The 13,460-nt window shown below is 37.1% G+C and overlaps 1 protein-coding gene across 1 annotated transcript in view; it reads right to left on the bottom strand.

Annotated features, from left to right (window-relative positions):
- The window catches only part of LOC120514307 (collagen alpha-1(XIV) chain), a 228,986-nt gene that overhangs the window by 56,982 nt on the left and 158,544 nt on the right, over positions 1 to 13,460 (bottom strand). The window contains exons 14-15 of the mRNA XM_039734634.1: positions 6,578 to 6,707; positions 636 to 775 (exon numbers count right to left, since the gene is read on the bottom strand). Coding sequence (XP_039590568.1) covers positions 636 to 775; positions 6,578 to 6,707 — 270 coding nt within the window. The remainder of the gene's footprint in view (positions 1 to 635; positions 776 to 6,577; positions 6,708 to 13,460) is intronic.

The following is a 13,460-nucleotide window of genomic DNA, read 5'->3' as shown; positions in this document are numbered from 1 at the left end:
AGTTTTAGCTATCACATAAAGACTTGGAGTATAATGACTGCAACACTTTTAACCCCCAAGAACTTTTTCATCCATGTAATCTGCTACTCTACTATGTCTACACCACACCCTTGAATCTCACTCATCTGAAACAAAACATACTGCAAGTCAATTAAGGCAGTTAAAACAGATAGATGGATAAAGTTTGTGTAGGGATAAAAATGATAAGAGCACTTCAATGACATACATCATCTGCTTTTTTAAAAAAAATTCTATTATTCTATATTACAGTTTCAGATTATATTTGACTTTCCAAAGCCTACAGAAAACTTGAATGGAGCTCACACAAATACTGTCAATGAAGGTGATGACATTTAGTCAACCACTGTAAACTGACACATGCTAATATAGTCTATGTGTTTGACATTTAGTGTGAGATTAATAAGGTAAAAAAGATACCGACCCTGTAATATTAATTCCTCGTGATCCTTTGATATTAATTCATCATCAAGCCCATTTCTAGTAGATTTAATATAAAACATCCACCCATCAAGTTAGTCATTTTCTTTTAACTTAAAGCCAGTCTGTCACTGTTCGAATAACTTGATATCATTCTGATCACAGAGCCCTCTGCCATGATTCACCAAATGCCTCACCTGTTTAACATCACTGCCACGGTTTGTAATGTATGTCACCTGATACTGATTCACATTGTCTGAGACAGGTGCCCAGGACACCCGAACACTGCTGTGAGTGACCTCTGAAAAAATCTGACTTTCAGGAGGATTCAGGGGTTCTACAAAAAAATGCAAAAGCAAATCAACAAATCAATAAAGAATTATAATCTCTTAAATTCATTATTTAAATATAAGTTAATTTAAGGAAAAAACACTTTCAGGCTCTATACATCAAGGACTGTGATATTGACACTCTAAAAAAAAGATTATGTGTTACCTTTGCACAAAGTAACTTTACGTCACTGACCAGAACTGTATAATAAGACATGCCTAATGAAACAAGCCCAATAAAAGAACAAGGAGTTATAAGGATATACACTTTTGTAATAAGTTTAGATGTGTAATATGTCACTGTGTTCTGTATAGATATTTAAAATCTGCTTTTCTTTTCTTTCTACATGCACAGCTGAGCCAGATTTAGTACAAAGGGGCTCAGCATTTAGAACTGCTAGGCCAAGCATAGGACAAGATAGACAAATGGGCAATGTGCACTATTTATGTGTGTGTTAGAGTCAGCATTAAAATTGTATCCTCTCTTTGCCTTGTTTGGAATGGCATGATTTACCTAAGTAAGGGCCTGCACATGGAGAAAGAGTACAAAGCCTTGGAACATTGCCTGACACACCTGGGAAGCTGACGGACGGATGGGAGATAACGTCATCCGATCCTGAAAATCCTTCCAGCGCAGTGATAACAATGGCAGACTGTATACATCGAACTCCCACTCCGGTAATTGTCTTGCCATTGGCATCCTTTCGTCTGTTATGCCAAGTAAATCATCATTAAAGAAAGCTAAGTTATTTTCTCTTATGTGATTTCTTACCACCATATCACTATGGGAGGGATATCGCCTTTTTAATATTATATCTATATAGTTTTGGGTTATTTAAGACGCCACAATTAAAAAGAACTTATTCCAACCAGGGAACTAGTGCTCCCTAGAGGAAACAACCTTCAAAAGGAGGAATCTCTGAGGAGGTATTTCTTAATTCAATCATTTTAAAGAGCTTATTAGATTGTATGGACCATCCAAAGCTCTCAGCTGTCCATTCAGGGTCCCAATTTGTTTCAAAATATTACACTATCGATCACCAAGATGCCAGCATGTCTTCAAACAGTGTGAACCCAAAGTAGGCTCCACAATCTGACACATTTCTACCAGGAATCAATGTAGAGAAACACAATGTTTCAAAAATTAATCAATCATTCCATTAGGCAAGGCCAATTTATAATGAGATTCAATAGGTGTTGCCTATGATAAATGGCATACAGCTACTAGTGTTGTCATTGAAACTCTGTATGGGATAAAAAATAGTTTTAAAAAGAAACTGAAGAATACAACAATAGTTAATAGATGCAATCAATTAGCGGGCTGACAATAATAAATCTTGGTTTGCTTGTATAAGCAAAATCTCACATTGGAGACACAAAAGATTTTACTGAGGTTTTATGTGGGTATAATTATTGGGTGATTGGTAATTAATTCATATTTTTTAACTGATGGATAACATCCTGAAGATGCAAACAGTAACTTTGTGGCATGCTGGCAGGCAGCGGTTCTGCTCTTCACAATTTCAAGTACTTCAGGTCTAAAGTGTTCATAATAGATAGATATAACTATTTGTCTGTCTCCAAAAGGACATTTGGATTATTACAGAAGCTCTTTAAATAAATATATAACTAGGTAAATAAATAAATATGCATGTACACTTTGGTCTGAACACACACCAGAAGTAGTGACAGACGTGACTAGAAAGCAAGAAGAGTAAAAAGAAAGTTCCGACTTGGCTGTCACAATCACAGTGAGCCATTAGGTAGACATATTGCTGTTGGTATAAAGGAGCCCCAGTAGTGTTTCTTGACATAATTCTGTTGAATAGTTTGTTGGCTGAAAGAACTCAGTGTTAGAGTGTCAAAGAAAGGATGTCAAACAGTGAAAGAACGTGCAGCATTGTTCATAATGGCACTCAGTTTTGTTTTAATTCTCTCCTTCGCTACTGTCTCCAGGGGGCAAAGAGTGTGTCCTATAACTGTGTTGTCCCTTGTTATTAGCTTATTGATTCAGTACGCCTCTTTTGAAGTGATGTTACCAGTCCAGAACACCACAGTAAAGAAAATCGCGTTGGCCATCTCAGAGTTATAGAAGATGTGAAGGATGTCACTTCCCACATTAAAGGAATGCAGTCTCTTAAGGAAAAAAAAGCCTGCTTTGTCCTTTCTGATATAGTTCCTCTGTGTTCTGAGACCAGTCCAACCTGTCAAAATGTGGACCCCCAAATATTTGTAGGAGTGGACCACCTCTACATGCACTCCTTGAATAGTTACAGGACACAGAGACTTTTTGGTGCAACAAAAGTCAATAACCACTTCCTTGGTTTTGCTAATATTAAGATGCAGACAATTCTCTTTACACCAAAAACTTCTCCACCTGACTCCTATACTCTGTCTCATCCCCCTATAAGTGCAGAATCATCATACACCTCATAAGTGCAGTTGAGAATAAGCCTTGTGGAGCAGACAGATAACTGCATCCTCCACTCCAATCTTTGTTTGATAGTCAAAGTGTAATTGATCAAGGTGGTCTAACATAAGGGGACTCTTATACCCCAGGACCAGTTTCTCAAAGGTCTTCATGATGTGAGACTTAAGTGCCACTGGTCTGTAGTCATTAGATGAAGAGACACCTGCCTTCTTTGGTACAGGAACAATGCAGTGGCTCTTTCTGAAGTCTTAGTGACAGACTGAACATGTGACAGAGGATACCACTTGTCAGCACAGGCCTTTAGAACCTGAGGATTTACTCTATCTGGCCACACATGTTTTTATGTGTTTAGCTTCTTCAGTTGTCTCCTTACTTGGTCCTCAGTTATGGGCAGTCCACACTGATGGTCAAAGGTGGATTTTTCACTGGCCATTCCAGTTGACATGTTAGCAGTTGTTGATGTAGTAGGGATGAAGGCTGAGTGCTTGTTTTAAATTCCTTGTCTTAAAATCTGAATTTTCATTGTAACTAATAACACATCACATTACAAGCTCATCTTCTGATGCACTTCCTCACCCTTGTGAGGCCATTACTTCTAGCGGTCGGTGTGATTTTATTTACTCTCAGATAAACTGTAAAAGTTACAGAAAACTGTCAGATTAATGCATTAGTTTAATTTATTAGTTTCTTTTTTATTTTAGGTGCCAAAATAGAACCCCATTTTTTTTTACAAATAAAGGAAAATGTCTATTTGTGTCAATGCTACTATAAAGATCCAGATCTCAGAGACAATAATTAGTTTTAAAGTGCTTCCCAAATTCAGTCCTGGGAACCCACTCTGGCAGCAGGTTTTTGTTCCAACCAGATTCATAACAAGATACAATTCCTGATACCACTGATATCATTTAATTAGCTGGTATTTTTTTTTTTTATTATTCTATATTCAGAAAAGCACAGCAGCATGATTTTTACATTTATAAGACATTTAGAAATATTTATGCTTTTGCTATAGATTTAGATGCTTAACTCTCTTTTGTTGATTTCATTATATTTTGCCCTTTCTCTGTACAGTTTTCCCCCTTCGTTGTATCTTTCTAATGACAATTAAAAATGAGCAGAGCAGACAAACAACACAGCACTAATTAGTAAATAATGGATTCATTAAACAATTAGAACACCTGGAAAAGCAGAATGAAAATTGAGATGAAAATATTGTTAAAAAGAAAAAAAAATACATTATTCCCATATAACTAAGCTTGGTACATTTTAGTTTTTTTTTTATTTTTTTATTTTTAACCAAATTTAGTTTTCTAATTTCTATATTGTTCCCAAAACACAGAACTTGGGAAAAAACAAATCACTTAATTAGCCCAGGAGTCCAATTAAAAACAGAAGCTGGTTGGAATAAAAACCTGCAGCCACAGTGTGCCCCCAGGACAGAGTTGGGACGCACTGTTTTAGAACATACATACATACATACATACATACATACATACATCCATCCATCCATCCATCCATCCATCCATCCATTCATTCATTATACTACCCGCTATATCTTAACTACAGGGTCACGGGGAGAAGATTTAAATGTGAAATACAGTAACTCTGAAGAAGTAAAAAAAAAAAGGAGTTAGTTCCAGTTGCTGAGCATACTACTCCTTCTGAAGAACTTATAAGTTTTGATATTTACATTTTTTTTCTAAAGAATAATAAATGGCAGGACTATCAAATTTACGAAGTGTGGAAATAGTTGAGTCCAAACTAAAAAGAGACATTTTACTTTGGACTACATTTTTTATAAGGCAGGGAAATTCCAATAAGATTACAACAAACAGGAGCATTATATTCAGCTTGACGAACTTCATAAACTTCTTGAGTCTTAGACGTAAGTCAAGCATAATCCTGCAAGCACCACAGGCGTTTACTTCTAGTTAACAAGAGATATGCACTCTACTTAACATTAAAATGCAATATCCTTTCAACTTTTTTGTGAGTTTTCACCAACTTTATGAACTTTTTTCACTTTTTGGGTCACATTAATAACAAGTTGATTCAACTTAGCTATGAGAATAACTGCGAAGATGACTGAGGACTAGTGATAGCTGAGAAAATGCAGACATGTTGTAATTTGCAAGATAGAAAAGTGTATTAAATGACATTCTTTGTACACCTGAATTTTCATAAATCAGCAGCGTAAAATTAAGGAAATGTCTGTAGAGAGGTGATAATAATGCACTTTCAGAATAATTCAAATTACCTACACTGATACAGTACACTAAATAATTATGCAGGGACAACTTAGCAAAATAGGTAAACATTCAACTGAATAAATTATCATTTCAGACTAAAAGAGCAATTAATCAATCTTTAATGTAAATATAGTCTTTCAATATTAAAGATAATTTCAAAAAGTATATTCCAACAAATAAAAACAAAAACACAAAAAAAACCCAGAAAGGTCAGAGATTAAAACTGGCCTGATGACCTTACTAGTCTAGTCTTATGTTTAACTGATGACCTTAGCCAAAAAGCTGTTAACCAGAACATGTCAGCCCCAAAATAAAAGAAAGCAGGAATTAAGCTATGCCTTCAAGACCCAGTCCTTACACAATAGTTAGCACTACAGCTTCCCGTTTTGTAGCATGGATGTAGCAGTTCTAAGTAAATGAACTGTAATTACAACTGATTACACACAATTGCAAATGCATTAGGCTAGGTGGCAACTTTTCCAGAGCCCAGCACCAATTAGGCTCTATCTTGCATGGCTACAAAAGACATAATTAATAAAAGCAGTCATGGCCACAGCCTGTGCAAATCTTTGATCAAAAAAAGACAAAAACAAGCCATGGACAGGGCCTCAGCCAAATTATGACACATGAAGTGTGGTCTTTCAGAAAAAAAGAAAACCTGTGTGAACATACAACAGGCTAGAATTGCAAGTTTTGGTGGTACTCTAAATAGCCATTTTCTATTTTCTCCATGTCACATCTGCATAGCTTTGACTCTGCTAAGGAACAGTGCATACCTTGCCTGTCTTGGGTTTAAAATTTCTGGTCGTCACTGATAATACAGATTTCGGTTATGAAAACAACAAATAGGGGAGTCACACCCTTCAGCCAGTTTGTGGTAGTTTGGTTACCAGCAGCTTGTTACACACATCACGTTTGATCAGAAAGTCATTAGATGAAACATGGGGAAAATGTGCACAATGCCACTCTTCACTGCAAAAAGACAGACTACTGTATACCAACATAGCTGCCTTGACTTCAAATAGGAGAAAACTATTAGTAAGTCTGTTAATGTTGACTACTTTACTGTTCCGGTTACAAGAGAAAAAGTTTGCAGAGTCTAAGCTGAACCCAAGTGCATATAGACTCACGTGTAAAGGCTGTAGCAGTGACAGGATCACTAGGCTCATCCCCATAAAGAGCATAAACAGACACAGAATATTCTTTCATTGGAAGTAAAAAATTCAGTTCCACATCTGTTTCATTTGGGCCAAGCTTCACCTGCCAGAAACAAAAAGAGGAGGGAATAGGTGAAGAATTTATAACCAGTTTAAACATGTACAAGAAACGGAATAGAGTGTTGAAACTATGAACATCAGTCGGACAAGATACACAATAATGTCACAGCATCTTCAGTAATATTTACAGCATCAGGGAGCAGTGTCTAAAAGCACAAATTAATGCTGCTATGATTGATGTTATGTATGCCACAGTAAAGCTCAATTTATGATCTGGATAATTAACTAATCTCTCAAAGGCCTAAAATGAGTATAACAAAAATTTACTTCTCACACCAAATGGGGACAAAATAGACATTTTGAGAATTATGTAATACTTTATGTTGGCCTTCTTTTGAAATTTTCACTGAACTCAGACTATCAGAAGAGAACATGTTGCCTTTATTTTTATCAAACAACTTCCTAGCTTTCAATTGTGTTTTTATGTGCTGTAACTTCCATATTGTAAAAATGTCTCCACCTAGTGGAGAAGTGCAAGTAATCTGTGTTCCCCTAAACATACAAGTAGCACATCTGGGTCATTATTAGATATCACACTTCTGGTCTGAGACACATCGGTGAGAAGGTGCAAACCTTTGAGCTCCTCTTCTGCGTCAGACTAGCTGCTGGGGAGCTCTTTTGGCATAAACCACTTTTAATTTGTGGAGTTTCTCATTATCTCAAATCTTCTTCATACAACGGAGCCAGGTAAAATGTCTTGTATTGTAGCAGCTGTTCTAACATTTTACAGAGGATCTTTGCAGTTTCACAAGAAAAGACAAAATATAGCAAATGATGTTCTTTGAAAATGAGCTGAAATTATTTTACCTTACTGTTTGAATAATGGTTGCAATGTTACTGGGTTGTAATCCTTGTTTAACAGGTTTAATAAATTGATATTATTACTTTATATACTTAGTAGCAAAATACATGCGCTTCGCAGCAGAGAAGTAGAGTGTTAAAGAAGTTATGAAAAAGAAAAGGAAACATTTTAAAAATAACGTAACATGATTGTCAATGTAATTGTTTTGTCACTGTTATGAGTGTTGCTGTCATGAAGGATTTGATTATCATTATTTCTTTCAATCAGGTTCGTATTTGGAGGATGTGTTGTGTTCAAGTTACATTCCGTGTTTGTCAACCCTTGTAAAGATAACAGGTTTCATTCATCGAAGTGTTCACTACCCAAATCGCTACTCGTGAATCTAAGATGTTTAACAGGCATTCCCGGTATTAACTTGTGGAATTGCCTGCGAATATTTAGCGGCAGTGTGTCTATGAACTTGTGGAATTGCCTGTGAGAAATTTGGCAGCAGCGTCTCTATTAACTTGTGGATTTGCCTGCAAGTATTTAGCGACAGCGTGTCTATTAACTTGTGGATTTTTCTATGAGTATTTGGCGGCAGCGTCACAAAGTTGTTTCCGTCTAGCTGCATCAGAAAATATACCACGATGTCTGAAAAGCCTCCTTTTTACTGTTTTCTCACAGCTTGGATTGATGCTGTCATAATCGGTTTGAGTTTCATGGTTTGTTTCAATTACGTTAGTATTTGCAGGACTTGTGTTGAAGTGACATTCGGCATCTGTATAAGCATACAACCGGCTTAACACTAGAATTACCAGAGCCTACGAAAAAACTTGTAAATCCGTCCCACCTTAAATCGCTTCTTAAAATCGTTCACAGCTCTCCACCAGTGTCTTTTGTCATCTAAATGTGCTGATAAAAATCAGGCTGCAAGCGGCCGGCTATTCCATCCCCCCACCGACTTAGAACGTGCACAAACTTCTCCCAGCTCATGCCTTGATTGATTTTCTGGGAGTGAAATGGAGTTTTAAAGTGGAAATAATAGATTGTTGTTTGGAACACACACATTTCATGTCTATTCCGTTTCTACAGTAATCTGTGTAAACACATTGTTAAAACAGAAACATTTTTTATTTTCTACTTGTAGATGACAAAATGTAGGCATAAACTATATAATGTATGAAGCCTGAAGTATCACACAATACTTTCACAAAAGGTACAAATCTAACACAATTGCGCTTTTATTCAAAAATATAACTGCAGAAACAAAAAGTCGCCTTAACATGCGACATTGACACCCATTTATTATGACTGCCTCTGTAGCGCAATAGAATCAGCCGCCGACTGGGAATCAAAAGGTCGCGAGTTCGATCCTGCACCACTCTGTTTTGAGAAGTAAACTGCTCTTAGTCTTACTATTTTAGAATAAAAACATACATTTGATTTCAGTCTGTAACAGCCGGTGTAATTTATGATACTTGTAAAGGTTAGCTTTGGTTTTTTTTTTTTTGTCAGTTTTATTATCTCAGCCGCGTTCATGAGCCCAAACACACCCCACCCCTGCATCTGATACTGCTGTTTTCACATAGACGCGCTATAGCAGAGGTAAACTCAGCTCCCTTCTACATTGGAGCAAGCATGCACATACCATTGCTTGCATACTAAAGTGTCAGCAGGCACTTTTCGTGGCATTACACACAGTTTTGAGCATGCCCTCTGCACACTACTTGTGACTTTAGGCTTTAGTAAGTAAGTAAATAAATAAAGGTAAATCGTGTCATTAAATGTTATTTAATGTTACGTAACCTAGAGAATGTAAAAGGCAGGCGGCATCTCCGTGCATGGAAACCACTTGGTAAGTGACAGTTCTTTGATCGATGGTGATCACCTCGACAGACATGTTAATGGGGGTACGGCTGGATCGGTAAAGGAAATGGGTACCTAAACAGTAAGCTAAGTCTAAAATACCTACACAATAACTATAATCGTAATAAATGAACAATAAAACAGTGGAGAAGCCGTGGATTAAATAAAAAGGCTGCAGTTATCAGCAAGGAAACATGAATACCGTAGCGAAGCAAGGAAGGGAATGAAGAGACTGGAGCGACAGACAGCCTTATATTGGCAGGTAGCCAATTACGTGGGAGGCGTGGGGATAGGGAAATCAACTCCGCCTCACATGGTGACTGAGCTGCAGGCTATGGATGTATATATGTATGTAAGTAGGATTCAGTTATGACTGTTACCCGTAGAATATCTAAATGAAACCTGCTTACCTTTTGTAAGTAACCTGTAAGGAATGAGCCTGCCAAATATCAGCCTTCTACCTACACGGGAAGTTGGAGGATTAGTGATGAGTGAGTGTGAGTCAGTGAGGGCTTTGCCTTTTATTAGTATAGATAAAGGCACAATATTTCTTTTGTTGTTAAATATGGAAATGATATAGTTTTTTAAGAACACACACATTCCACAGGAGTCACATTCAACCAACTGGCCTGTGGTCCATACCATTAACTGTAGTTTTCTACAAGGTCTGAACTGCAATCTTAACTCTTGTTTTCAATTGTGTACTGAGTACTGATTAGATAAGCAATCCAGAGGTGTGCCACAGGGATTTGAGTCCAAGCGCTGGTCGGTCTGGTCTACATACATATGTCAAAGAGGTTGCACTCAGGATCTTTGAAATTAGTTTTAGTTTTAAATATGTTAGAAGATTAGAAATACTTTGATGAAAACATACCATTTAGCTCGACAAATGTTATCAATCGTATTGCAAAAGTTTTTCCAAAACAAAATCAAATCAGGTTTTGAAAGACTCTCCACCACGCTAGTTGGTAATTTATTCAATTTGTCTATGCTTCTCTAACTAAAATATCAAATCTAGGGTGCAAAACTTGTTGGTTCTTTAATAATAATCTATACTAATAGAAGGCAAAGCCCTCACTGACTCACTCACTGACTCACTCACTCACTGACTCACTCACTCACTCATCACTAATTCTCCAACTTCCCGTGTAGGTAGAAGGCTGAAATTTGGCAGGCTTATTCCTTACAGCTTACTTACAAAAGTTGGGCAGGTTTCATTTCAAAATTCTACGCGTAATGGTCATAACTGGAACCTATTTTTCTCCATATACTGTAATGGACGTTAGCTCGATGGCCGTGGGGGGCGGAGCTGCGTGTGACATCATCATGCCTCCCACGTAATCACATGAACTGACTGTGACCGCAGTACGTAGAAAACAAGGAAGAGCTCCCAAGGAGCGCTGAAGAAAAACGCTGAATACTTTATTCGCAAGATACAAGTTTAATGAGAAGACACGAGGTATAAACGAGACTTTGGATCACTTTGTAATGGAGTTAAAATTGCTGTAGCGAGAAACTTTTGAGTGCCGGGTCTTAGCTAACATTAAATAAAACCGTGGACATCACAACATCACACAAGAGAGCAGCTCATGTGAACTGACTGAACGCAGTACAAGTGATCACTTCCATGCATTAAACCTGTTCAAAAAACTCATTATACAATTGACAAGGTAGGAAAAGAATATGCTCCGAGTTGAGCTCCACAGCTAACACGGTCTTGCGGAAGCAACTTCGTCACGCTGCCACCAAATACTCACAGAAAAATACACAAGTTAATACACATGCTGTCTCTAGAGTTTCTCCGCACTCAATGTATTCCTTGCATCCGTTTTATACCCTCTGATCACCCATTTCAATTCAGATGCCTCCAATTTCCAGTAAGGCTCTGCTGCGCGATGACAAGTAATAAGTCTCAGGGACAGACCCTACAAAACGATGCCATTGATTTCAGGCAAGATTGCTTTTCTCCTGGACAACTATACGTTGCATTCTCAAGAGTGAGCTTGCGCAGCTTCGTCATATTACAAATGACTGCAGCCAGAAACTTTTAACGGCCGGGTCTTAGCTAACATTAAATAAAGCCGTGGACATCGCAACATCACACAAGAGAGCAGCTCACGTGAACTGACTGAACGCAGTATGAGTGATCACTTCCATGCATTAAACCTGTTCAAAAAATGCATTACACAATTGACAAGGTGACGGCTTTATATATCGTTCGTTTATAAAACAGCGGAGAATCTGTGTAAAGGCAGTTTCACAAAAAACCAGCGGAGCAGGCAGTCAGCTAAAGAAGTGAATCAATAAATATCTATAATTGTAATAAACGAACAAAAAATAACGTACAAGCCGCGGATTACATAAAGGAAATGGGTACCTGAACAGTAAAGTAAGTTTCGAATAGCTACACAATAACTATAAGAATCGTAATAAACGAACAATAAAACAGTACAGAACCACGAAGCAAGGAGAAACGATGGCCTTATATGGCGTTCGTTTATAAAGCAGCGGAGAAGCTGTGTGAAGGCAGCTACACAAAAAAACAGCAGAGCACCACACTCTGAATGTATTCCTGGCATCACCGTTATACCCTCTTATCTCCCATTTCAATTGAAATGCCTAAAATTTCCAGTAAGGCTCTGCTTCGCGATGACAATTAATAAGTCTCAGGGACACACCCTACAAAAGGTTGCCATTGATTTGAGGCAACATTGCTTTCCTCCTGGACAAAACTATACGTTGCATTCTGAAAAGTAATCTCAGTGCACAGCTTGGTCATATTAAAACAACAACGCACCTGCTGAAGATACTACACCACCTCTGAAGACTCTCCTACTGAGGTCGTGCCTTCATAGGTTAGTGGTTGTGTGTAAGAAATGTGTGTGTTTGTGTGCAATTAAATATACAGTACAATAATCTACTACATAAAAGCGTTCGGGATTGTCTTTCCGTCCCGTGAGTGCAAAGCGTAGCGGTATTCCGCTTATTACAGACTTACTACTTGCGGCTTGAGGTACGAAGCGACGCGATGTGAGCAGAGTTGTGGTGCTCTCATCGTTCCCTTGCTTTTGTGCATGATGCGCTGGAAAAATAGACAAAATTATGTCTCTGGATATAATTAATGTTGATGGAGTACAAATGCCTCACCACGTAGTAAATATCAGGGGAGATGGTGCTTGCTTATTCTCATCTATAGCTTATTTAGTGCATGAAACTCCGTCTTTAGCGGTACAGATTCGGGCTGACATTGTACAACTTTGGACAGGCACTTAAGGGGATTAAAAAAACTTAGGTTTTCGGGAGATGTTATGAATGGGCACTTTGATGTTCCCATTCCCTACACTTACATGCCTGATGTACACATGGAGCGCACAAAAATTGAGGATAAAAGTCGGTCGCCTTAAAAGGCGAGTGCGCCTAGTAATATGATATTTGTAATGTCTAATATGTCTTATTTTCTCTTATTTTGTCTAATATATTGGGTAATACGAGTGTAATGGTGAATAAAGGGTTTATTTCATTTTCAATGTTAAAAAACGTATTTAGAAGGTCGTAAACAGGTTTTCTATACTCTAACTGTGAAAATATTTGATTTATAAATAAAGAATCCAACTTTGCGAAAATTCATATATCACGGTAGAGTCTGGAACGGATTAACAGTGATAAACGAGGGTTCACTGTATATATATGTGTGTATATATGTAGATATGTATACAGACTATATATGTAGATCTGTATATATATATATATGTATATATGTGTCAGTGTATATATATATATATATATATATATATATATATACTAAAAAACACCAGCAGGCGAGAAGTAGTGTGTTAAAGAAGCAATGAAAAGAAAAGGAAACATTTTGAAAATAACGTAACATGATTATCAATGTAATTGTTTTGTCACTGTTGTGAGTGATGAGTGTTGTTGTCATATATATATATATATATATATATTTACACACACACACATAAACATATTTATATACATATCTATACATATACACATATATACATACATATATATATCTACATATATACACATACATATACATACACACATACATACATACACACACATATA

Source organism: Polypterus senegalus, chromosome 14, assembly GCF_016835505.1.
Source record: "Polypterus senegalus isolate Bchr_013 chromosome 14, ASM1683550v1, whole genome shotgun sequence".
In the NCBI taxonomy this organism is placed as follows: Eukaryota; Metazoa; Chordata; class Cladistia; order Polypteriformes; family Polypteridae; genus Polypterus; species Polypterus senegalus.
This window is presented reverse-complemented; position numbering and strand designations above follow the sequence as displayed.